The 24,990-nt window shown below is 43.2% G+C and overlaps 1 protein-coding gene across 1 annotated transcript in view; it reads right to left on the bottom strand.

The window, feature by feature from the left end:
• Positions 1 to 372: 372 nt before the first annotated feature.
• Positions 373 to 24,990, bottom strand: part of SOS2 (SOS Ras/Rho guanine nucleotide exchange factor 2) — a 41,610-nt gene continuing 16,992 nt past the window's right edge. The window contains exons 6-23 of the mRNA XM_051772097.1: positions 24,628 to 24,771; positions 20,347 to 20,457; positions 18,704 to 18,802; positions 14,467 to 14,594; positions 13,466 to 14,121; positions 12,364 to 12,445; positions 11,276 to 11,398; positions 8,549 to 8,652; positions 7,227 to 7,446; positions 6,447 to 6,566; positions 6,004 to 6,166; positions 5,410 to 5,527; positions 5,150 to 5,322; positions 4,752 to 4,868; positions 2,981 to 3,242; positions 2,668 to 2,709; positions 1,684 to 1,793; positions 373 to 1,073 (exon numbers count right to left, since the gene is read on the bottom strand). Of these exons, the coding sequence (XP_051628057.1) occupies positions 564 to 1,073; positions 1,684 to 1,793; positions 2,668 to 2,709; positions 2,981 to 3,242; positions 4,752 to 4,868; positions 5,150 to 5,322; positions 5,410 to 5,527; positions 6,004 to 6,166; positions 6,447 to 6,566; positions 7,227 to 7,446; positions 8,549 to 8,652; positions 11,276 to 11,398; positions 12,364 to 12,445; positions 13,466 to 14,121; positions 14,467 to 14,594; positions 18,704 to 18,802; positions 20,347 to 20,457; positions 24,628 to 24,771 (3,282 nt within the window). The 3' untranslated portion in view covers positions 373 to 563. The remainder of the gene's footprint in view (positions 1,074 to 1,683; positions 1,794 to 2,667; positions 2,710 to 2,980; positions 3,243 to 4,751; positions 4,869 to 5,149; positions 5,323 to 5,409; positions 5,528 to 6,003; positions 6,167 to 6,446; positions 6,567 to 7,226; positions 7,447 to 8,548; positions 8,653 to 11,275; positions 11,399 to 12,363; positions 12,446 to 13,465; positions 14,122 to 14,466; positions 14,595 to 18,703; positions 18,803 to 20,346; positions 20,458 to 24,627; positions 24,772 to 24,990) is intronic.

Raw genomic sequence — 24,990 nt, 5'->3', positions numbered from 1 at the left:
AATATCCCAGAACAGGAGCTGTCACTCAGGAACCTCCAGGCTTAGCCAGAGGTTTCAAATCGGTGACACTTCATATCCTCGTGTTGTTGAGCGTCCCATGGTTGGGTTTTTTAACTAAAAAAAAAGGCCACTGGTGCTCAAATTTTTTTGAAAAAAATTCCACAGACACACCTTTTTTTTTTTTTTGGCTCAGTGCAATTCAGTGATGTCAGTTTAAAATTGGTTTAGTGTATTTTACAGTGCAAAAGGTCTATTTTTGTGTCCTGGCAGAACTGTCGGCACTGAGGATGTGAACCAAGGCAATGCTGCTGCTCACCTGAGGGTAATGCTGCCCAACCACACAGGCTGGAGTGTTTGTGTGTGTGTCATCTGAATTTTTTCCAATTTAAACCTTTTTTTTTTTTTTTTTTTTTTTGATCAGCAGCACTTTAAGAGCATAATTTGTGAAAATACTAAAATACACCGCCTTTTTTTTTCTTTTCGAATAAATAAAAAAAAAAAAAAAAAGAAAAGAGGAAACTTTACAAATACTATTCCAGTGTCAATGACTACTATGGCAAAGGTCATTGAGGAGTTTCTGCATTTTCTAGCAAAGACAGTCTGTGCAAAGGAGGGTGGGAGAGCTCCCTTTTGTAAGTCTTTGGTGGCAGTTTTGGTAGCTGAGGGCTGGAGTTGTGCCGGGGCGGGACGGGGGGCACGGGCGGGTGCACCAGGTTGTTGTGACTCGCGCTGGTCACGCAGCAGCGGCGCAGGACCCGGGGAGAAGGGGTGCTGGGAGGGGTGCCCGGGGAGCTGGGGCCCGTGCCAGCCTCCCGCAGCCACTCGGGATCCCGGTGGAAGCGTCCCAGCGGCGGCGGCTGCAGGCTCAGCGGGCAGTTGATGAAGTGCTCGGGCGGCCGGAGCGGCACCGGCGGGGGAGTGTCGGGAAGAGGGTCCCGGGGGGGTGGAGGAGGAGGGCTGTGCAGAGGCTGGTCCAGGGGGTTGGTGTAAGCAGGAGCACGAGGCTGGATCTTTGGAGGCGGCGGCTGCCGAGGTGGGATTGCCGGAGGGTCGTCGTCCGACTTTAAGTTTCCCTGCAGCGGAAAAGGCATTGTGAGAAATGGAGATCAAGGAATCGTGGAACAGTTTGGGTTGGAAAGGATCCTGAAGGTCATCTAGTTCCACCCCCCTGCCATGGGCAGGGACACCTTCCACCAGACCAGGTTGCCTCAAGCGCCATCCAGTGTGTCCTTGGATACCTCCAGGGATCCAGGGGCAGCCACAGCTTCTCTGGGCAACCTGTGCCAGGGCCTCCCCACCCTCTCAGCCAAAACTTCCTTCTCCATATCCCATCTAACCCTGCCCTCTGGCAGCTTAAGGCCATTCCCCCTTGTCCAAGTGTTTAAAGAGCAAATCTGACAGATGCAGAATTCTCCTGATCTCTGCTACTGGTGCTGTCAGAAACAGGACAGCCCATTGATCCAAACAGGACAACTGTGTTCCTGAAATTCTTACAGTTTGGACACTGGGAACATAAAACTTGGAAAGGGCAACTGGAGCTCTGCATCTCAAAGTCTTTTAGATTGACAGAATCCCATCAGCTCGATGGCTGGACTCAACAGTCTTCAAGGTCTTTTCCAACCTAAATCATTCTGGATAATCCCTGATTTATCATCCAAGTTATTCAATCTAGGACAGAAATACCTTAGCATTAGAAGCATCCTGATCCATCTTTTTTCGTGGAGGAAGCGGAGGAGGGTTCTGAGGCTCATCACTCAGTTTGGGAAAGCTCCCCCAGGAGCTGAAGAAAGTCTCTGGAGAGGGAAAAGCAGATCTTTTACTGCTTGTGCAATATCTGAGGAACATATTCTGGAATATTAAGCCAAACTCGAAGCAGCTCAGACAAGCAGATCTTTGTGCTCCACGGCAACATGAACCAGTAACTTCAGCAGCATGAAGTTCTTTAATTCATTGCTTTAATCAGATCTAGGTCTCTCAAAGTGTTCTCCTATTTCCAGAATCAAAGATATGCATCAACAATCAGCAGGCAATGCTGAAGGACAGGAAAATAAATCAAGTAAACTCCAAGTGAGTTTTTAGAGAGGGGAAAAAATATCCTCAAATTAAGAAACAACACAAGCCCCCAACCTGTACTGGTGACTTTTGTCACCCCTTTGTTATTTCTCTCAGAAATGCCCAGAGCTGTGTGCCAATCCATCAGGCACTTGTGCTCTCCAGTTGGAAATTTTAATCGCATTATGAAAAAAAAAGATGTGGAATAAGCAAAAAGAGCAGCTGAAAACACAGGTGAATGCAGGATATCCCTCACAGGTGTGGTACAAAAGGAGCTGCTTCTTGCCCAGCAACAGAGCAGTTGTTTTCACTAAGTGAAATTGGGAAATTATCAAGTTGCTTCATTTGCAGCATTAGACAAACAGAATAATCATGAAGGACACCCAAAATAGAAGCAAAATCATGCAAGAGCCAGGAGATAAAAAACCTAAACCCCACCAAAACTAAACCAGGCAGTTTCTAGACTTTACATTCCTCACTGGACATCTGACCTACAAAGAACCCCACTGAATGCAGCCCACATTTTCATCCCAGATTTCAGATTTTCATTCCCATTCAGCTTTCCTGAACCCAGGAGAGGCAGAGTTAAATATTTAACAGAGTTCCACTACTCACTCGACTGAGGCAAACTCACGGGAGCGAAGATGCTGTTGTTACCTGTGGGGGGAAAAAAATGGATTAAAGACCTTCCAGACAGAACATCTGCACGTAAAGAATGCTTCAGTGATCTCAGAGATCACGAAAATCTCCAAGTTTATCTCCTGCCAAAGCGAATTAAAATTTCCTGCGTAAAACATTCCCGAACTACCGATTTTCAGTTACGGTGGGAATTAACTTCACTACTCTGAATTTTGCAACTTTTTTGTTTTAAAGGAATAAATCTGGGGAGCCTGAGGGACAGCAGCAACGATTCTTAGAACGTATTTACCATAAGAACTGTTGAGATCTATGTCTGAGAACACACTGAACTCCGAAGTCGCCGACACCGGTGGCGTAGACGGGGTGTTGGGAGAGGTGGGTGCCGAAACTGTGGATTCATGTTCTGCCTCAGTGATCCTACTGAAGCTTATCTTGCTGGGCTCCTTTTCGAGTGGCAGTGGATGACTCCTCAAGGTGCCAGAGGTGGAGCCGTGTCTGCCCGTGTTGGGCCTTATCCCGGGGGATTTCAGGGGGTAGGTTGTTTTCCTAGGCTGCAGACAGTGAAGCTGTTAGCACTGCTGACATTCCAGACAGCAACATTTCCAAGGCTCTGGGAGATATTTTTAACAGTATTTATCAAATACACCTTAAGGAGCTGTACAGGGACAACTGTTGTGAGGTACAGTGTTATTTATACAGCAGGAGTTTACTGGGATGTTATGGGTGCAACTTAATAAATCTTTTTTTCCCAGCTTAATTTTAGGGTTTTTTTCCACAACTATGAAGACTGAAGAGTCCAGTTTCTGATGCCAAGCAGGACAAAACACAGGGAAAATCAAGTCACAACCTTGGGAAAGACAAAGTTACTTCAAGCCACAGAGCAGCACCACAGACACACTCTGTGCTTATCCACAGGTCACCAGGACCCTACACACATCCAGGATCAGGGACACACCTGGACACACGTTGTCCACATCCTCTGGGTTAGTAAGGACAAAATTCCTACACCCAGGTCACTGGGTGGACAAACCCAGCCTTGTTAGGCTCAAGTGTAACAGCCCAGATCAAAGCTGAGCCTTGGAAGGTGAATTACGCTCCCACCCTGCAGGGGTGTCCAAATTACAGCACCCAGAACTGGACTTTCCTGAAATTCCAATAAGATTCTCTCTTTGGAAATGGTGAGCTGTAAAAGAATTCCTGCCCAGCTGACAGACTGGCAGAGTGGACTCCTATTTTTAGAAAATCTTTCACAGAAATTACTGTAACAGCATTTTTGCAACAGCGATTTCTGGCGTTTTCTTGCCACGTTTGTAATATCATCTCACTCATTCCTCCAACAGGAGATTTCAAAACTGATTTATAGCTCTCCCAAAAATCAGAGATGTCTCCAGCTCCTCAGGCAATTACAACATATAAAAAACAAGTGCTCTAGACCACGATCTTCCTGCTTAAAAAAGAATCCTGGGCTCCAGTAGCTGGTTTTTTTTTAAACCCCTAAATTGCTACTCCTTTGAATTGAACTGTATTTTCTTCAGCAAGAAGGTTGCACCTGGTCAAGTTGTGCAAATTTTGCAACAACACCAAATATTTCGACAAAAGAAAAACAGAAATTACCTTCTATTTAAAGAAAACTGAACACATTATGTGTAAAAGTCTTATTTCAGTTAGTATTAATATAAGACTTCTCGATATTGTGAAATGAGAAATGTTGCTCCACATTTTATCATATGACTATATGGTAAGACATACAAATATAACAGCAATATTTCAGGTTCTGGGGGGAAAAATGCTAATTTTAAAATAAGCCAAAGGTTGTATGTTTTAACAGAGACAAGCATCAGGAATAGAAGTATTTGTAAACCAAGTTTAGCTGGAAAATGATGATAAGGAATTCTGAAGGAAATACATATGACTTATTGAGTCAACCATGCAGGGTGACCAGTGGATTTTAGCTATTTAATTTTAATTAAATAATCCAGGAGTTGGACTTGATGATCCTTGTGGGTCCCTTCCATCTCAGGGTATTGTGTGATTCCACGAATTTTCAGGAAAACACTTACAAATCGAGGTGGCTGCTTGCAGTTCCGAGGTTCAATCTCTAAGGACTTGTTGAACAGATAATCTGTAAACTCTTTTTCTGGGATCTTCCCCATGGGATTGAGATTCTCAAAGAATTTCTAAATGAAACAAGCACCAATAAGATTTAAAAAACAAGGATACACACGAAATTTTAATTAAATACTTTGTAACTCACTGGTTTAAAATCTACTTTTTCACCACTTCTGGGTAGTTCTTAGTGGGGGTGCTTTGTTTTCCACCAGCCACTGTTCCCCCCCTCTTCTGATGATCACAATTCATGCAAAATTAGGTCCAGTATTAGAAGATTATTTGGCACTTTTTGTGGTGTACCTTTTTTCCCCCTCTCCAATCCCCAAACAGGTATTTAATGGTTGATTACCCGGATTTCTGGCTCTATCCGTAAACAATAAGGCTGGTTTTGGTACTGCTGGATTTCTCCTGTAATTTCAGCCACTTTTCTCCTCTTGCTGAAGTTAATTAATTCTTTCCCTTGTCTTTTAAGGAAGTCAGGATTCCCTTCTTCTGTCTTCAGGATATTTGTCAGGTATATTCCTGATAAAAACAGAAGGGAGTTTTTAACTGCACACCTGCAGCAAAGTCAAGTTTGGACTGACACCACAAAATATTGGTGTGACTTACCAAAGAAAGGCACACAGGGTGGGTTGATTGACTTGAGCTTAGCTAAATACTTCTTAAAATGATCTTGGCTTAATTCTACTGCTTCATCCAAGACTCTTTTCTTCCTTTCCTGTAGTGCCTAAGTTGCCAAAGGAAAAAAACAGGGATGGAAATCTTCTCAATACCGTGATCAGCAAATACAAGGCAATTCCCTGGCTGTCTCAGCAAAACTTGGGAGCTGAAATTCAGATCTGAAAGCACTTCTTGTAAATATTTGCTCTGGATTACAGCACTCCCAGCCCAACAATTCAGTCACGTGAATCCTGAGACTACTATAAACAGAAGATTATTTTGTCTATCAGTGAACAAGCAAAATCCTGGTCTTTTAATAAAAATTACACATTTGATTTTAACTTAAAATGCTGCCTTTCAAAGACACACAGAACTCAAAATATTTTATTTTTATTCTTCTTTTTCTGTTTTACTGAAGGGAGGCTTTGCTGACAACATTTCACACTTGTTTTCCTCCATGAAACCACGGATTTCCCTTCACAACTGTGTGTGGATACAGGCCTGGATGCTGATTTAATTTCTTTTTCTGTGCCCAAACCTTACCTCAAAGGTGTGATCCAGCCTGTACACTGACACAGAGTTCATGGCACTGACAATCTCCAGAACACCGTTGAAATTGTTCAGATCCTGAAAAACCTGCAGGATTTCTATGATCCTGCTCAGCACAGCCACTCTCTCCTCAAAGTTCTCCGTCTCCACGATGCACCTGATCAAAAAATGGAATTTGAGAAACACTGAGAGATAAAACCTGACATTTTGCAAGCTACTAAATCAATTTTTTTCCAAGAAAAACCGCACCGCATGCAGATTTTGGCTCTCCTTCCAGAATCTCAAGTACAAATTTAGGTAATTACATCTTACATATGTTCCGAGTTGGAAAGCCAAGAGAGGGTTTTTGGCAGGGCCTGTAAGATAAAACAGCAAACCCCAAGCAAGTCCCAGGGTAAAAGTGGTTAATGCCATTCCAGTGCCAGCCCTGTACTTACTTCTCAAACCAAAGAGTGAGATTTGTGGTGTGACGAATCATTTTCAAGAGATTTGGGGAGTTAATTTCCTTATCTTCCTTAGTCCACACGCTGCCAACCAGTTCCGAAGGCTGCACTGCCCTGGGAGTGACAAAACACAACACCCAGAATGCTCAGTACAAATAATAATTTGTAATTTCTGTGTTTGCATTAAAAGGTTATTTCTTCCCTTAACCACGACCTGGTATTTTCACAAATCCAATCTGCTGCAAAACAGTACTTGAAACAACTTTTTGACGAGCATTCGAGCACAGAGGGAAACCCGTTTTTATCTTAATTGAAATCGGGTGGGTTTGAATAAGCGTTTTCAGATAAGAAAACTGCAAAGGGGCGAGTTTAATTTTCTGAAAGGGCAGGAAAGCAACTTAAGAAGAGCTACAAATGGAAAACGGGAAGCTGAAGCACTTGGGAGCAACCTGCTGGAAAAGTGGCTTGTTTTAATAGAAAACCCGCTGTCACTGAAGCAGGAATGGATGCTTCACTTTGGAGTTCTAAGACCCATGGATTGTCCTCCTTGCACTTATTTATGTTGTCTGCTATAAAACCTTTTTTTTCTTTTTTATTCCCTTGTATATTTTGATATTGAACAGATGGCAAGGAAATCCCTTCCCGTGAACTCTGGGAGTCGCGGAGGGGGTGTCGTATTTTTGACCGATTCTGTGAACTCTTTCTTGCTCGATAATAATCTAAGAAATAAGCTAAAAAAGAACCTAAAAAAGGTGTGTTTGAGCTCAGCCCCACCTGTACAGGTCGGACTCGAGCAGGGTGAGCTGCCGAGCGATCTCTATGGGGTGCAGGGTCATGAGGTCCAGGCTCTCGCTGTGCCCCACGCGCCAGAGGTGCCACTCGATGGGGGGGGGAGGGCTCTCGAAGGTGATGTTGTGGCTGATCCCATTGGCCTGGGCTTTCTTCCTCCTGATGATCTTAGCAATGGATTCCACCCACTTCTTCATGGATTTGCCTGTAAAGCAGAAACCATTTGAAAAAAAAAAAAATCAAACCAACCCACAGCTTTTTTAATACCGTCTTAAATTTTAAACTGACAGAGGGCAGGGTTAGGTGGGATATTGGGAAGGAATTCCTGGTTGTGAGGGTAGTGAGGCCCTGGCACAGGCTGCCCAGAAAAGCTGTGGCTGCCCCTGGATCCCTCAAGTGTCCAAGGCCAGGTTGGAGCAACGTGGGATAGTGGAAGGTGTCCCTGCAAATGGCAGGGGGTTGAAACAACATGGTCCTTAAGGTCCCTCCTAACCCAAACCATTCTGGGATTCTATGATTTTAAATGACTTTTGATAATTTAGTGAAACCAACCCCCCAAAAATTTGAATATGCACTCAAAATTCTGCATTTCTGCATGCAAATTAATTAGGTTTGTGGTTCTCTATTCTCTTCTTACGGGTTCTTGCACCTCCACCAGCTGGCAGACAGACACATGTGAACCCAGGTGCTGCCCAGGTGTATTTAACCACATCCTCTGACAGTTTTGGCATGTAAAGAAGTGACCTGTATCCACTGTCTTTTACTTATTTGTCTCAGAATGATATTGCCCAGTGTAAGGCCTGGCAAGCTGAAAAGGAAAATCTGGAATTGCCAGGAGAAATATTAAAAATCGACATGCCAACACATAAAAAAAAAAAAATCTAGTTTGGAAGGAAGTGATACCAAAAGGGTCAGGTATCCTCTTCTGAAAGGATAATGATTTTCACTGGAAATTTAGATAAATGGGAGAAGAACAAGATGGGAAATCTAATCTCAGTAAGCAACAGGGAAGGAATTCTCTATGGAGAAAGGGAAGGTGACAGCCTGAATCACAGAGTCAGGCAAAGATGAACATACTGTCCAGAAGTAAATATACTTGAAGTATTATTATCCTAATGCTGTTCAGGCTCCAGGTGGCTGTTCAGGCTCCAGGCCAAAGCTTGCTCATGTGAAGGAGAGTCTCATAAACAGCTCAATTAAAGGCATTAAAATTACTCATGTGTAAAGACATTCTCATGCCTAAAACCCATCAGGATCAACCAGATTGTCCCAAATTGTGGAATGAGAACGGGACCCTGCTCCTGTACCTCTGACACTGGAAATGAAGGTCTCCAGCCTCTCCAGCAACTCCAAATCTCTCTCAAAGTCGTAAAAATGGTGCTCGACCCAGTGACGAAAAACATTCAATATTCTGAGGAAGGAGAAAAAATAAAGTTTCTTTTTAAGGACTTTCAAGGCTTATCCCACAGAAACACCAAATAAAACATAATCCTACAAAACTGAGTTACAGATTCATGTAGTTGGTAACTATCAAAATACATGTGGACAAAGGAACAGAACAAAAACTGAGCAAGGTACCCATGACCACAGAAATCTCTGGTATTTAAGACCTAATTTCCCAGTTTTAGCATATATATATTTTGGTGGTTTTTAAAAAATCTAATACAAAAAATGCCATTTCTAATGTCTTTTTTTTTTTTAATAAAAAAGCTAATTAAGATTTCCCATTTGGTAAGAAACAAAATTGTAATGGTCTCTTTCCTACACACAAATTTCAGCTTCAAAGTTGCTGCAGTTCTTGTTACTGCCCTTCTCTTACAACTTTTTAATGACACAAAAAAGCCATACTAGATCCAATACTTCCTTTAAGGATAACACTAAACTCCCTCTTGATTTTTCCCTACCCTTTCTTAAACAAATCAGTAATAAACCAGCCTCTCAAAGTGAACTCCAACTGCTCCTCTGCCTTCTACATTCAGGATAAATCAGAACAGAAAACTGGTTTGCCTCTTCCTCAGGTAAACAAGTTGAGCTCGCACCTCAAACATTTGATTTATCAAAGTGCAATGCATGACCTTACCTGAAGAGTGAGCAAAAATCTCCTACATCACCCAGGACAAGAGATATTCCTTGTGCCAACTCAACAGGATGATGGGGCTGATGGAGAACCCACGGCCTCGGGCTCAGGGGAGATGGTTCCAGGGAGATGTGGTTACTCCAGCCCTGTGCTGCTGAACTGGGAGTTTTCCACTGGGAAAACAGTGCTAATTGGGTATGAGGATACTGGGTTTGGTGGCTCAGCCCTTTAAATTGGTGGCAAGAAGATCTGAGAGGGACAGGGCAGAGACCTGATTGCAATCTGTGAGTCACAGCTCTGGAGAGGGGCTGGCTTAGCTCAGACAAATGAATTACATCCGTGTGAACACACGGAGGAGTTCCTTAGCTCTCCTTTTCCCAGGGTGTAAGGGAAAAAATAAGGTTTATCCCATAAAAGAACTGCTGCCCAAAGGGATCATTCAGGCTGGAAATCAACACCACCTTCTAAGCAGCCAAGTTTTGATGCAAGTAGCCACTAAAAGTAAAACAGGATCTTATCTAATCCATCTCTGCCTTTGAGATCCAATGGTAAAAAGCACTGGAAAAGCAAGAGAGATTGCTTGGATCTGCTGACTGCACTTCCAGCTTAGCAACTCCTCCTCATGACCTCACATGCTTTTATGCCAAAGCCACTGCCCTTTCCATGCCTGGGCACTGCACAGTGTCTCCTATGAGATGGGGAGTGTTGGGCAGGGAGGGAGGGATGAGCATCTCCCTGTTCTCCACCTCGTTCCCAAATCCCAGATCTCTCTGAAGTAGAGGTCAATGCTATTAACAACGCTGGAATCAACAGCTCAAACCCAGACACTTATTTTCAGCTCTAAGACAGTTCCAAGCTACTGGAAACACATCACAGGGATCGGAAAGAGCTCCCAGAAAACAGCAAAGCACGAGCTGAGAGGCAGCTCTCCCAAGAACTGATAACTCTGGAGACTACTGGTCCTGCTGAACCCACAGGAGCTGATAAACTGGGAACACCAAGGGCCTGATAAGCAGCCCAAGGCCAGGAGCACACGAGTATCAAGGTTACGCTGAGGTTGTATAACTTGGAGCACGTTCAAGAAGGTGGTGGCTGCTACATGTGGAGGAAAACTCCTGTATTACACACATCCTTATCTTTTTAATCCTTTATATATATATGCACACGGGTATCTGATGGAAAGGGGACCTCTAAGTGACTTTCTCAACATGCTCAAGGTACTGGCATGTCAGTGTTACCCTTCACTTTGAGTCAACTGCTGTTGCTCCAACAAGTAAACTAGGAATGTGTGCCAGAAGAATATCTGAGGGTGCCACTAATAGTTACATTAATAGTAAAATTGATGTGCCATTAATGGTAATCTCTTGATGCTACTCATCAAAACAGTTAAAAGTTGTTCTAGCAAACTCTGGTTGTGATCCGTCTCCTCCTGACTCAATCCTCAATCAGGGGAACAATTAGCCTCATTCATGCTAGAAATGCTTAATTGTTCCCCAAATTAGCTTGGTCAGCAAGACCTTGAAGATTCACTGCAGCCACTGCAATGTTGCAGCACAGACAAGAGTCTCCCTGTCTGTGTGCAAACACATCCACGGGGCTGGGAAAGGGAGCAAAACACCAGCAGGGCTGGAAAACTGGAAACAGAGGAACGATCTTCACAGGGCCTGGGAACAAGGAGCCCATTCAGAACCGCTCTCAGCTACACATCCCTCACCCACACCCGCTGTCCACAGCAGCCACGCAGTGTCTGTGGGTGGGGATCACAGCTCTGGGAACCAAAGTGCAGCTCCAACAGCTCCAGGAGTCGGTGTGACTAATGAGAGCATGATCTGGGATACCGGGCTGCTCGCAGACACGGATAAGTCCCTGCAGTCTCCAGGGGAGATTAGTGTCTCCAGGAACACCATGTAATCAGGGAACTCGAGTCTGGCTGTAACAAACTGGAAAGCAAATCAACCTGAGCTGCACTGGCTGGACGTATTCCTTGCGGAAGCGCTTCAGGTCGGCGCTGATGGGCTGCTCCCCCTTCTCGATGGCCAGCCTGTCCGCTTCCGTGGGCTCCGGCTCCGGGATCTCAAACCTAGGCAGGAGAGCACCAGAGAACTGATGGCAGTTAAGATCAAACACAAAGCCTTTATGGAGGACGTGGGGAGCAATTGTAGTTCAAATAAATTCAGTGTGGTGAGACTCAAGCACTCCTGTGACATCCAGTTCGCCTGGAATTCCCTCCTCCCCGAGGTCCACGCCCGGCTAATTCACTGGTTCTCTGCTCATCACAAGATGTCTAGACTGGGATATAAGGTTTTTAAGGGCCTGCTAGCTTGATTAAGGGAAGATTAGACGAGAGCTTAAGAGCAGCTTTATCACACTGCATTAAAATGCTGTTTACATTAAGTCTGTGTGCTCAAACAAACCGCTCAGAACATTTCTGTCTTTATTTGCATCGAGACCTGGAAGTTTAGCAGTTCACAACATCACCACCCCACAGCCCAGGCTGTGTTCCAGGTAATACCCAGTTCAGGTAACTCATTTAAACTAGGAGAAGGAAGGTTGCCTTAAAAACTTGGATCACTGTTTTATGAAGTTACTGTTTTACAAACTTCACTAAAACACGTGAAACATGACGCTGGGAACCTGAGCAGGGACTCTCTGATCCCTGTGGGTCCCTTCCAACTTGGGATGTTTATGATTCCAAACACACAAAACTCATCAGGAACTGTAGTGACAGAACAAGGGGGAATGGCTTCCTATTAACAAAGAGTAGGTTTAGATGGGATATTGGGAAGGAATTGTTGGCTGGGAGGGTGGGGAGGCCCTGGCACAGGTTGCCCAGAGAAGCTGTGGCTGCCTCTGGATCCCTGGAAGTGTCCAAAACCAGCTTGGATGGGGCCTGGAGCAACCTGGGCTAGTGGAAGGTGTCCCTGCCCATGGCAGGGGGTGGAATGAGCTGGGCTTTAAGGTTCTTTCCAACTCAAACCATTCTGGGATTCTATTCTGTGATTCTAAAACCTCTCCATAACTTCAGGAAGTATGACCATTCCTTACCTTTCTATCAGCAAACTCAGCAGCTCCTGGGGCTTGCAAAAGGAGCGGTAGGTGGTGAGGAAAGTCCGTACGAAATTGGGATCTGTAAGGACAGAAGAAGAAAATGATGGGAGTGTTTTGGGTTTGTTTTTCTTTTTTAATCCAATTGGAAAATATCAGAAATAAAATACACAGAGAAAATTTTAATGTGCAGAAAAATCTCCTCTAACACCAAAAATATCTAAATCTGCCCAAGGCAGGGGGGTAGGGCAAGATGGTCTTTAAAGTCCCTTCCAACCCAAACCAATCTGGAATTCCATGAAACTAATACTCAAACACATCAGTTTATTCAGGAAAGGTGATAAGAGCATAAGCCATCAAAATCCATCACATTTTAGGACTGGATGAGCTGGGACACACAGACAACACAGCTGAGGGTAACTTGCACACTGAGCAGCTGCTCAATACTGAGCTTTAAATGCTATTTAAAAAAAATTATTATAGTTTCACAATATCTAATCTTAATTTCACAAAAACAATCACTTAAAAACTGGCCAGTTTTGTAAAAAGCACAAAGGAGACTGTTATTATTTGCAATTAACAAAAATTGTACAGCTTCCCCTTTCAGCCTGTGCCTTTCACCCCAAAACTGAGACCTAACGTTTTCCTCAACATCAGCACTTCATGCAACTACTTCAAGGTTTCATTTCTGTGCCTTTAAGACAGTATTTCACAGCAAAGTCTGCAAAATGCTGGTTGTGCTTCGCATCCTCTTCAACACAGGGACTTCCCAGAGCGGCAGGGTGAGGATAATAAATAAAATAAACATAACTTCCAACTTTTTTCTCCCTCCACAGACACACAGCCTGTAACAGCTCCACTGCTTTAGCAACAATGATCTCAGGAAACACACTGTTGTGGGAGTTTTTTGGGGGTGAAGGGTTTGCACACCCAAAATTTTCTTATGGTTTTGCCAGCAATGCCAGGCCATTTACCAATAGATTTTTTTTCCCCCTGCAAATCTTACTTTACATTTAATTACATGCAGAAAAACCCAGCTAAAGATAAAAGATTAATTTCATTCCCCATAGAAGCATGAGCTTAAAAAACATATCTAGGATACCTGCATACATGTGGTACGTCAGCCTCTCGATGAGCTTCACCACCGTCCCTCCCTTGATGATGGGAATGCCATTCCTGCTCTGCAGGTTGTCCTCAAACACAATGTTCTCCTCAGAGTCCTCCACGACGAAACGATAAACGTTTGGGCTGGGCAGCCTCAGGGGCTGCTCGTTCTCCTCCTGCAGCAGGACTGAGTCCAGCATCCTGTCCAGGGTGCTGCGGTACTGCAGCGAGATCAGCGCCGCCATCCAGTTGCTCTTCTCCTCGGCGGACTTGGCAGCGAACAGGACGCTGTTGTCATCCTTGGACACCAGCTCAAAGGCATGTTTGTATTCAGGGGTGTCCTCTTTGTCAATCACCTGGATTTTCCTCATGATGATCTTCTCCTTCAGCCTGTACTCGGCGCTGCTGTAGCCGGGGAGCCGCGACTGCCCATGGTTGGTTTTGCAGCTGATCATCAAACCGTCGAAGAGGAAGATGTGCCGCTCGTGCTTGGCTCCTATTTTGGTCAGGCCCCCTTCCATGATGAACTCATTGCAGCACTGCCCAATGTCTTTGCCTTCCCAGCCATCAATGTTTTTCTGGATCTCGTTCATTTTCTTGATGGCCAAGTGTTTGCTCCTTATCTGTCGGTGGTAGAAGCGACAGACCGGCTCCCTTGAGAGAAGAACAGAAAAGGTCACAACAGGCACGTTCCACGTCTGCCATCCCAAGAGACCAAAATAATCAGCTAAATTAACTGCTTATACATTATTTTTTCCCCTAAATATGCCCTAAGTTCCAAATAAGCCACAAGCACTGCTTTGGTTGGGGAAGGGAGTAAGATATCCACATTATTCTCTTAGAAGTGGGGCGTGAAGGTTCTGGGCTGCTGCTCCATTTACAACGAAAACTGTCAGAAAGACATGCCTGGAAATGGGAATATATAGATTTCCTGACAAGGAAAGATGATTTATCTCCTTCCCTGCCCCTTTTGGGGAGGCAGGGTGTGTCTGTGCTCACCCAGGCCGCCGCCTCGGGGAGTGTTTGCTGTAAATGCGCTCCATGCTGCACTGCAGGTTCAGGAGGGCAGTGATGGCTTGTTTCAGGCATTCCCGATCCTCTTCATCCTCACTGCATTCCTGCAATTGCTGGGACAGAACAAACATTTATTTTCTTTCAGATTTGCCTCGTTTATAGCAGGGAAGGAAGGCTGGCAATCATTCTCACACGGTGTTGTCTGTGGTGCTCGGTGATTTCAAGCCAGTGAGTTATTACAGAAGCCCCTCAAAACAAGTTGTGCATGAAACTAAAAATATTTGTCAGATATTCAGGAAAAATCCACGGATACTCAGCAGGAGAGAGTTTAAAAAGATCACCCTTTACCCTTCAGTGAGAGCCAGTGCTAATTGTCAGATATTATTTTTCTTGTTATCTTGTCAACAATGTCCTGTTTCACAACTGGTTTTATTAAAGAGTTTGAAGGTTTGAAACAGCCCAGAATTAAATGCTGGTTTATGTAACTGTGTATATTCCTTCCATGAGTTCCTTTCAACAATCCAGAGCAAATTTAAAGGACAGAACGAGCAAGCTCCTCTCTTTGCTTCTTACCACTCTGAATTCTGCCACCTTCAGCAAACTCACCTATTTCAAGAAAAAAATGTCCACTTTGCACGGTGCAAACTAACAAGAGTCAAAAAAAGGTCTGCATTCAAGATTTGCTTCTACAGCAAAATGTAAAGACAGTGAAAATCAGCATATTTCCTTTTTATAAAGACTAGATCTGTCTCCACCACGAGGCAGAAACTTCCTGAACTAGGAAATTCCACAGGTTTTCACATCATCTCCATCCAACTGGCAGCAACATGCCTTGAGTGAAGCCTAAAAGTTCCTGGTTTTGGTTCTTTAAGGTGACACCTAAAATACTACTGATAAAAATAAAAGATTTTTTTTCTTTTTTAGCCTCTTTCACCCTCAAGATTGTATGAGCCCCTCCATGGCAGGGTGTGGAATGGGATGAGCTTAAAGGTCCCTTCCAACCCAAGTCATTGTGGGATTCTGTGAGTTGTTTGAAGGAAAATTCAAGCTAACAAATTTCTGGGAAAAATCATGACAACTTGGATAAATTTGGATAGACTCTGTTTTACCTACATACTTAAGAGAAATCTTACTTACACTCACTCAGCATGGCAGAGCCTTCTTTTCCTTTCCCCACTACGTTCCCTCAGCAAGGATCCCTCAGCTTCCTCTAAAAGTAATGGAGAGAACAGGATTTGACCAGCTTGGTCCACTCCATGTCATTTCAATTACTAAACTTTTTAGTTTTCACATGCCCAAACGACCTCCATCTTGCACATTAAACAAATCAATGTTTCATGGCCCAAAATTTCCGGGAATTTTGTGAGCTGAGGGACAGTACAGGGAAGGGAAAAAAATCTGTGGAAATCCTACTTTTCCTTACTGTCAGCCACAGAAATGCAAAGAACGTAAAAAAGGTGTGAAGTGCAAAATCCTAAAGGTGGGAAAAGCTCCTGAGTCTGATAATTTCATGTTTTGGGTTGTTTGATGACAACACAACCAGGAATTCGGGATAATCTTGTGCCTGGGAGTCACATGAGGAGGAAGAATAAACTCTCTCTTCCATTCAGGACCTTTATCCTCTTTCTTAGGCAGAGACAAGGCCCTGATGAAGATCCTGCATGTTTTTGCACCGAGGAGGAAAAGTTCTATAGTTGGAAGGAATTTTCAAGCTTTTCACACTTTAATTTCATTAATTTTAGTTTTGATATTTAACAAAAAAGCAAATATTTGAGGCCTGTGCTTTGGTAAATCATTATTTTATTTATCTCCCAGTTCAGAAGGGGTTTTTTGGTAATTTTATGTAGAAGTAAAAGTCTCAGTCTGAGCTTCTCTCCCTACAGAAACCATGAAAATATGAGTATTTTGTTGCTTTTTTGCTTCCATTTTGAACTTTTTCAATCATAGTTCCTAGAGACAAACACAATGGTGACAGAGTAGCAATACCAAAGGTTTTCAATATGTTATATATTAATATTGTTGAATAAATACTTTCTCTGTGCCTAAAAACACGCTGTGTTTTAAAAATCTCTGCTGTCAATTTAAGATGTTTTCAAAGTACAACATAAAACTCAAATTTTAAACCTGTAACTAAAGGGATCATAACAAAAAACTCTGGATTTAGCATTGATACAGAGTGATATTTCAGATTTTTGTTCTCTGCTCACAAGGTTGGAAAGGCTCAAGACAGCCAAGTGTCAGATCCCACTCAGAAATCTTGTGTACTGTGGGTAAAGATCAAATTTAATAATTTTCACTGCTAAAATTATCATCTTTCATGCACCCTCCTGCTGTACTATCCTTTAAAATGAATAAAAAGCACAACAAAATGATTTTGCACTGTCTGCCAGGCTTTATTCACCAAAAACAGGAGGAAAACTCCGCTCCAAACGAGGACAAACACCACACACTTTACACTTGTAAATCCAGTTGAAGGCTCAGATTCTCCCCAAAGCTGCAGCACATGATTTCACTCCTAAATTTCATCCTGATGCACTTTCCCAGCTCTAAGACACAATGGGTCATTAATTAGCCTGACCTTCAGCATAATGCAGGTCACTGATCCAATCATTCGGCGTGAAAGAGGAACATTTTGGGAAGTTCCAGGGAATTATCGTGGTTATGGGAAGGGAAGTTCCACTATTCTGAAAGAGAGACTATCTACAAACCAACAGTGCTCCCTTCACATAAGGCTGGCAAAACTGTGGAATCATGGAATTGTTGAGGTTGGAAAAGCCCTCCAAGATGATGGAGTCCAACTGTTCCCCAGCACTGCCCAGGCCACCACTGCCCCGTGTCCCCAAGTGCCACATCCACAGGGATTTTAAATCCCTCCAGGGATGGGGACTCCACCACTGCCCTGGGCAGCTGTGCCAGGGCTGGACAGCCCTTTCCATGAAGGAATTTTCTATAATATCCAAGCTAAACCTCTCCTGGTGACCCCTGAGGCCTCTCAAGTTGCTTTGAGGCAACTCTTGTCCTCTCCCTTGTTCCCTGGGAGCAGAGCCCGACCCCCATCTGGCTCCACCCTCCTGTCAGGGAGCTGGGAGAGAATTAAGGTTGGTTTTGGGGTATTTTTAAGCTTTGTAAACTACTTCCTAAAATGACTATCAACAGAAATGCTTAAAGATTTAAAATTTACTGAGACCACGTGTATTTAAGTGTATTGTAAGGTGTCCCTGCCCATGGAACAAGATGGTCTTTAAGGTCCCTTCCAACCCAAACCCTTCTGGGATTTAAATCTTTCCACAAAATGTTGGTCATCTACACACTGCAGGTGTGTGATTCATGGGACAAAATAAATCATCCCTTACTTTTCCTTATCTAAATCAGGACATGCAAAAAAAATCACAGCAGGCATACTGAAAACAAGAGTGAACTTCCAAAAAAAAAAGGAACTTGTACTGAATAGATATGGTATTAACATAATTGCTAGATTTGTTACTATAGATATAGTCTATGTGGCAAAGTTTCCCTTTCCTCCTTCATAGCAGTAAATCCTTTGAAATCCAAAGGAAATCCATATAACACACCTGTACAACATGGTCAGTGCCACTTTTTTACACTAAGAACCTAAAAGAGTAATTTCTGTTGCTATTTCCAAATGTCAGCTGCAGCCACAGGGTGTTTTACCTACTTAAGTCCATCCCAGTTGGTTAATAATTCACTTACCCCTAAAGCATTACAAACTTTCTTTCCCAACACAATGGGGCAAACAGAAACTTTTGTACATTATCCTCAGTTACTTCCATTTAGGACTCAGGACAAATGGTTGAACATTAAGAATGGATTATTCTGAAATAATAAGCTGAGCTGCAACTGGAGTGTGACTTGAGACTGAGAATTTGATCTGGGTTCTGTTTAGCTGCTTGTGAATGGGCAAAAATTTAGCACTCAAGGAAAGAAGAAATTAGATTTTTATATTCAATTTTTAACTATACTAGAACTCAAGGTTTGTTTAATAAATTATAGTTCAAATGCTCATACCAGAGCAACAGATGCTTCTGAAGATTTCTTTACATGTTTTTACTTTTCAGACATTTAGTGACCAGCGTCAAATTTATGTTTTCATCTCTTTCCACTTTAAGAAGAAGTAATCAACATCTTAACACCTATTTAAAAGCTCAGATTCTCCACATTAATAACTGGTTTTAGTGAGAAATGAGAGTGTGGCTTTGTTTACCTGTAGTAACTCAAAGTAGTGCAAACAGTGATAGACTGGGATGAGCAGCAGGCGGGGGAGGACGTATTGTACAGCTTCTTTAAACCCCTCAGCAGTGGACTGAAAAGGAAGAACAAACAGGATTATTTACACTGAAATACTCAAATCAGGACTGGATAGGTCTGTCCCTGGTTAAAGAGAAGTCAAGGCTTCCACACAATCAAATAAACTTGTCACAACTCCCCCAAATTTCCTTTTCTCCCAGGTATGTTCACTGTGCTTCCATTGCATCCAACATAGCACCAAAATATGGAGCTCTCATCAAGCACTGAAGAAATTAGTATTAATATCACCCTGAGAAAGTGAGAATCACAAGTTTATTACTTAAAAAATGATAAATCTTTTCCCCTTCCCAGCACTTAACTAAGACAATAACTCAGGTTGTAAGATGAGATTTTTCCAAAGGACAATGAAATTCCTGCCATCTCCCACATCAGGATAAATGACCAGAAACTGAATTACCTCATATCCATTTTAAAAATTACCTTTCTGCCTTCACTCCACAGCTCAGAGAAGAACTGTGAGGGAACATTCCTAAGAAAGCCTTTCTATGGTGATCACAGAACCATGGAATGGTTTGGGTTGGAAGGGACCTTAAATCTCATCTCATTCCACCCCTTGCCACAGGCAGGGACACCTTCCACTAGCCCAGGTTGCTCCAAGCCCCATCCAACCTGGCCTTGGGACACTTCCAGGGATCCAGGGGCAGCCACAGCTTCTCTGGGCAACCTGTGCCAGGGCCTCCCCACCCTCACAGGGAGGAATTTCTCCCTAATATATGATGACATCAGGATGAGAAATTAGTGACGAGAGTCAGGCAGGAGGCCAGATTCACTGCAAAATGACTCAATTAGCAATTTAATCTGGAATGGAGCTTTAAGCTTTAAATTTGGTAGGGAGGAAGGTAAAGAGCCTTATTTCAACACTGAGAAGTATTTAAGAGTAAGATGATCCAGCTTTCCAAGGTCTTGGAGGTGAGGAGGAAACACTCACCTGCAGGAACAGCTGAGAGGAATCTCAGCTTGCAGAGGTGCCCCAGTGAACCCTAAAAACTCAGCACCACTAAACTGGGTTTAACTGGGAGCAGAACTGACTCACCACTTGCTCAGCACCTTCTCTTATGCAGCTTTTAATAAATCAGCCACACTGGTGGACAGAACTAATAAAACAATAGAAAACTCACAGATGATCTTGGTGGGCAGCAATGACTAAGAAATTATTGAAGAATTATTCAAGAAAAACCATCAATTGCAGCCTCAGTGCTGAAGGAGGCCTTGGATATGTCTGGAAGGAAATGAAAACATGGTGTTTGGGTGCCTGTGTTTGGTTTTAAAAGGCAAGATGGAAATGGCAGTGTGAGAACTCACCCTCTGTCCTCATGCAAGTGTCTGATATGAGGACAAAAAGAACTAAAGAAGATTCATGGATGGGTCAGAGCTGTGCCCAGATTTTACAGCAAGAGGCAAAATCCAAATATCTTACACTGAAGAAAGGGCAGAACCTCGAGGATTTCTTCCTCAGTTGGAAGAAAAGAATTACTGACAGAATTCAAACCTTTGAAATATGAGAATTAAAGCCTTTCAGTGTTCCCCATTTGCACTCACCTGGAAGTGGAGAGCAACAGCAGGTTTTGCCATTAGGTTATTAAAATGCTCATGAAATTGTGGAGAGAGAATATCCTGGGACAAGGTTTCATATGGATCAAAGGCTTGTTCCTAAATAAAAACACAGAATTATATAAATACACGAAAGATGCAAGATATTTCTGTCCCAGCTGGTGCAATAATTTCCTTTGAGAAGCTGACACACAAGTGGAACTTTTCACGAAAATATCAATTTTGCAAAACAAATCCTGAGGAAACCACAACCCTTTCTCACTTCCAACTTTTAGCTGCACACGATTTTCTCAGCATTCCTCAACCTCCCAGTCCCTGTGGCCAACACAAACTTTGTTTTGCTGAAGCAGTGGGAGGCAAGAGAAGTTCTTGCTTTCGCCCCATTTCACATGGAATGGCAAATTCCCTCCTCTCTGCCTGTAAAAAAGGACACTGTGGGCAAAAGTGAACTTGGGAGACTGTCACAAGGAAAATATCTCCATCTGGGACAAAGCAACCCAGGGAAAAGTTCTCTAATCACACCAAGGGTTTCAGGTGCAAGGATTATGACTCTGGTTGGAGTATCCAGCTGTGATTCTTCAATATCAGCTACAGCAGGATGGGATGCAAACCTGACTGCCCAGGAATCCCTGCAGGAATAATTCATGGATCAGCTGTGCCAAAGCCTGTCAGGCTGATCCCAGTCCCTGCAGATCCACTGGGCTGAATCACTCCTGAGTCACCGGGTTATCCAGGATGGCACCGTGCCCGGGATAAAGCACATTCCTCTTTTCACCTCCTGTTCTTCCCAGGATACAGGCTGCCGAATTTGGGAATAGCAACCACCACAAAAGGCTGGTTTGAACATTCAGGGGGAGTCTCAAGTCTTCCAGTTGCAGAGGGTCCAGGGGAATTCCTACCTGACTCGTGGGGAGCTGCAATGGAACTCTTTGTGGGGAGCAGAGGCACAGAACAAATGCTCTTTTCATATGCAAATTGTAATTATCGCTCTCAACTCTCCTCATCGAGTTTAATCATCACTGGCCACCCGTATTTTGGGAGGGGGGGTGAAAGAGGGGAAAGTTTGGCACTGCAGCAGCTGAAGACAAATTATTAGACACTCTCTAATTGACCAAACTGGTTTTCTTCAGCAGATTCTGAATTCAGTTTAGAGCCCGGTGGGTTTTTTGTTTATTCCACTACAGCAAACATAAAAACTCACAGAAACCCAGAATGGTTTGGGTTGGAAGGGACCTTAAGGATCACCTCATTCCACCCCCTGCCATGGGCAGGGACACCTTCCACCAGCCCAGGTTGCTCCAAGCCCCATCCAACCTGGCCTTGGACACTTCCAGGGATCCAGGGGCAGCCACAGCTTCTCTGGGAAACCTGTGCCAGGGCCTCACCACCCTCCCAGCCAACAATTCCTTCCCCATATCCCATCTAACCCTGCCCTCTGGCAGTGGGAAGCCATTCCTGGTTGTCCTGTCCCTCCAGGCCCTTGTCAACAGTCTTGCCCCATCTTCCCTGTGAGTTCCCTTCAGGTACTGGAAGGCTGCAGAGGAGTCTTAAATTTAAAACATCCAAATTAAAGCCAGAGGACAATAAGACCTCAGGACACAGCTGAGAGCAGAGCTGGAGCTACTACTCACAGTGTAATCCTGCTGTAAATCTACTGGGGGAGCCCGGCCAACACATACTCTGTGCTGGTTTTTTATATTTTTACTGCACTTTAGAAGTGGTTTCAGTTTATTCCACTTAGACTTTAACCAGTATTTTAAGGTTTTGGATTTGTTTTATGAGCACAAGATTGAAAAGAACTGCATTGGGGATCTTCCCTAGGAGACCAGTCAGAAAAAAGGGGTTTTACACTTGCAATGCTGCAAAAGTTACTGAACTATGGAATTATGGAATACTGAAAACAATGGCCTTCAGTTGAAGGAGGGCAGGGTTGGATGGGATATTGGGAAGTAATTCCTGGCTGTGAGGGGGGGGAGGCCCTGGCACAGGTTGCCCAGAGAAGCTGTGGCTGCCCCATCCCTGGAAGTGTCCAAGGCCAGGTTGGACAGGGCTTGGAGCAACCTGGGATAGTGGAAGGTGTTCCTGCCTGTGGCAAGGGGTGGAATGGGATGGGCTTTAAGGTCCCTTCCAACCCAAAAAATGCCATGATTCCATGGAGACATTAACCTGATGCCCACATAAATTATTTCAATGCAGCACACAATTCTGGATTGGTGTTTGCACTGTTCAGCCCCTTCAGTGTGTGCACTGGCTTCCACCTTTTTTCCTTTGTGGATATTAAAACTTCTTCTATGGGAACACAGACATCAGCAAAACAAATTTACAATCTACTCACAATAGCTTGTTTTATCAGCTGCCTTCTGAAGATCACTCCAGAGTAGGCACAAAGACCCTCTGCTCTCATTTTGAGGCTCTCCTGCCACCATCCATCACCCTCTTACCTGTGTCAGGCATCAAGTTTCTGAATTTCCTCCACACCAGGAAAAAATTGTTTTATTTGCCCCATATTTAAAAAAAAAAAAAAAAAGTTTTGTTTTCCCCATACTCGAAATTAATGTTTTGTTTTCCCCCAAAACTTCCTTATCTCAAAACCACGACAATATTTATGTTTCTAGACCTTCCAGAGATGTGATGCAGGAAAACAGACAAAGCAGGAAGATTCCAGCCCTTGAGGATTGTTTGGTTTTAATTATCCTTCCAAAGGAGTTGAAGGACCTTTATAATGGAAACACTAAGTGAACAACCCTGGCAGTGAGATAAGCAGAGCAAATAAACACTTCACTTTCATATCTCTCTTTAATGATCCCTTTTGCAAACACTTCCAGAAAGATGATCTCACCCTGTGAGATGATCAAATCAACAGCCCAGTTATTAAGCAGGTCTTGATCCATAAGAACTGAATTAATAAATTCAAACTTATTACCCTCATAAAAAGCTTGGAAATATAATCTGCTCTTCATTTCCTATGTAATTTTTTTCAGTGAATGGCAAAAAAATCAGGTGAGATTTTTGCTCACTGGAAAGGATTTGTTTCCCTTTAAAGCACAGGATGACTAAAAGCAGCTTTTGCAATAAAATGAGATTTTTTTTTTCCCCCAGGATAGTGATGTAGTATTTCAAATTTTTAGTATTTTTTTTTCACTTTTAATATAATAGCTACTTTAATTCATTGAGCAAACATTTCTCCTTATCATTATAAAGCAATTATGCTTCAATAACTTAAGAGCTAAGACTTGGTCAACTGGAATTCCCTCCTCAAGAGTGGTCTGTTGAAGCAATGCCAAGAAAACTTGATCTTTCTGGTCTGTTCCTAAGTGAGTGGCACCAGGGCTCAAAGATCAGATTCTTTACAGCCACAGACATGTGATCATTTTCCAGGTGGTGCTGGTGTGTTCACACAGTCCTCAGATATTATGTTCACCCTCAGATTTTAAAAACTGAAGATAAGTAAAAATTAAAGAGAATTTTTATTGTTATTTTTAATCAATGTCACAATTTTAAGCTAAAAACCATATATATTCTTTTTCAAGACAGAACAACTCATTGATTTCCTCTGTAACAGTGGTTTACATGATTCCCCTCACATTTTAGGTCTAAAAAATGGGATTAATGCACATCCCAAAGACTCCATTTAAACATGTCCAATGACAGCAAAGCCTCCTCCTCACCTTGGTCATTCATTGAAGTCAGTTAAAACTGTGTGCTGGATTCTAAGCTGAATTGTCCTCTTTTTTCAGATCCTGCTTCTTCCCTGTGCACCTCTGCTGAATTCCAGAGTCATTTTGCACCTATTTCCAGGTCATGAAGGTACCTGTATACTTATATTCTGAACAAGCTGAGCTCTATCCCACTTGCTCAAAAACTTTAGTTTTGTGACCCCCTTCCATATTTCAGAATGGTTTTATGGAATAGTTGAATATGGAGCATTTCAGAATTTAAAAAAAAAAAAAAATCCTTCCAGTATTTTAGTGCCCACTAAAACAAAAAATACCTGACAAAATAATTGTTAATAATGTTCCAATATGAGCTACACCCAATCCCTGTCCAGCGTTTTCCCTTATTCCTGCTCTTTAATATCTATTTTATAGGTCAATCAACAGCACTTCTGCTACAATCCTGACCCCACCAGCTGCTTCCCAGACTCACTGCTGCGTGGAAATACCTGTGGAAATATTTCCCATTCCTGAATTAAAAACCGCGTTTCGAGCGATTTAATAGAAGCAAACATTAAAAAAAACACCCCAAAACTCCCCAATTAAACACTGTTACCTCTGCAAGATCCTCAAAGCAGCTGCCAGCCAGAGGGTGGGGGCTGCTCTCATCTGTCATTTCCACGGTGTCCTCGATCAATCCCAAAAGCTTCACCGTCAGCTCGTGGATGTCCGAGATGTTGCTGAATATCACGTCGATATCCTGCAAGCATCAAAACATGCCTTAGTCCTGCCTGGGGTAATTTATTCATTAGGTAAATACTGGAGCACTTTTTTTTTTGTCTGGATCAAGAGGTAAATGGAGAGGAGCCAATGAAAAGCAAGGAAGAAAGTCGGAACTCCAGGGCATTCCCAGTCCTTTGGGCATATCCAGCCTTGCCCAATTCTCACACCATCCTTCCCAGGCTGGTGTGGTCCCAGG

This window comes from Manacus candei, unplaced genomic scaffold, assembly GCF_025592945.1.
Source record: "Manacus candei isolate 608988 ecotype Guabito, Panama unplaced genomic scaffold, ASM2559294v1 h1tg000150l, whole genome shotgun sequence".
Classification (NCBI taxonomy): Eukaryota; Metazoa; Chordata; class Aves; order Passeriformes; family Pipridae; genus Manacus; species Manacus candei.
The sequence above is the reverse complement of the archived record's forward strand: the minus strand, read 5'-3'. Positions and strand labels throughout refer to the sequence as shown.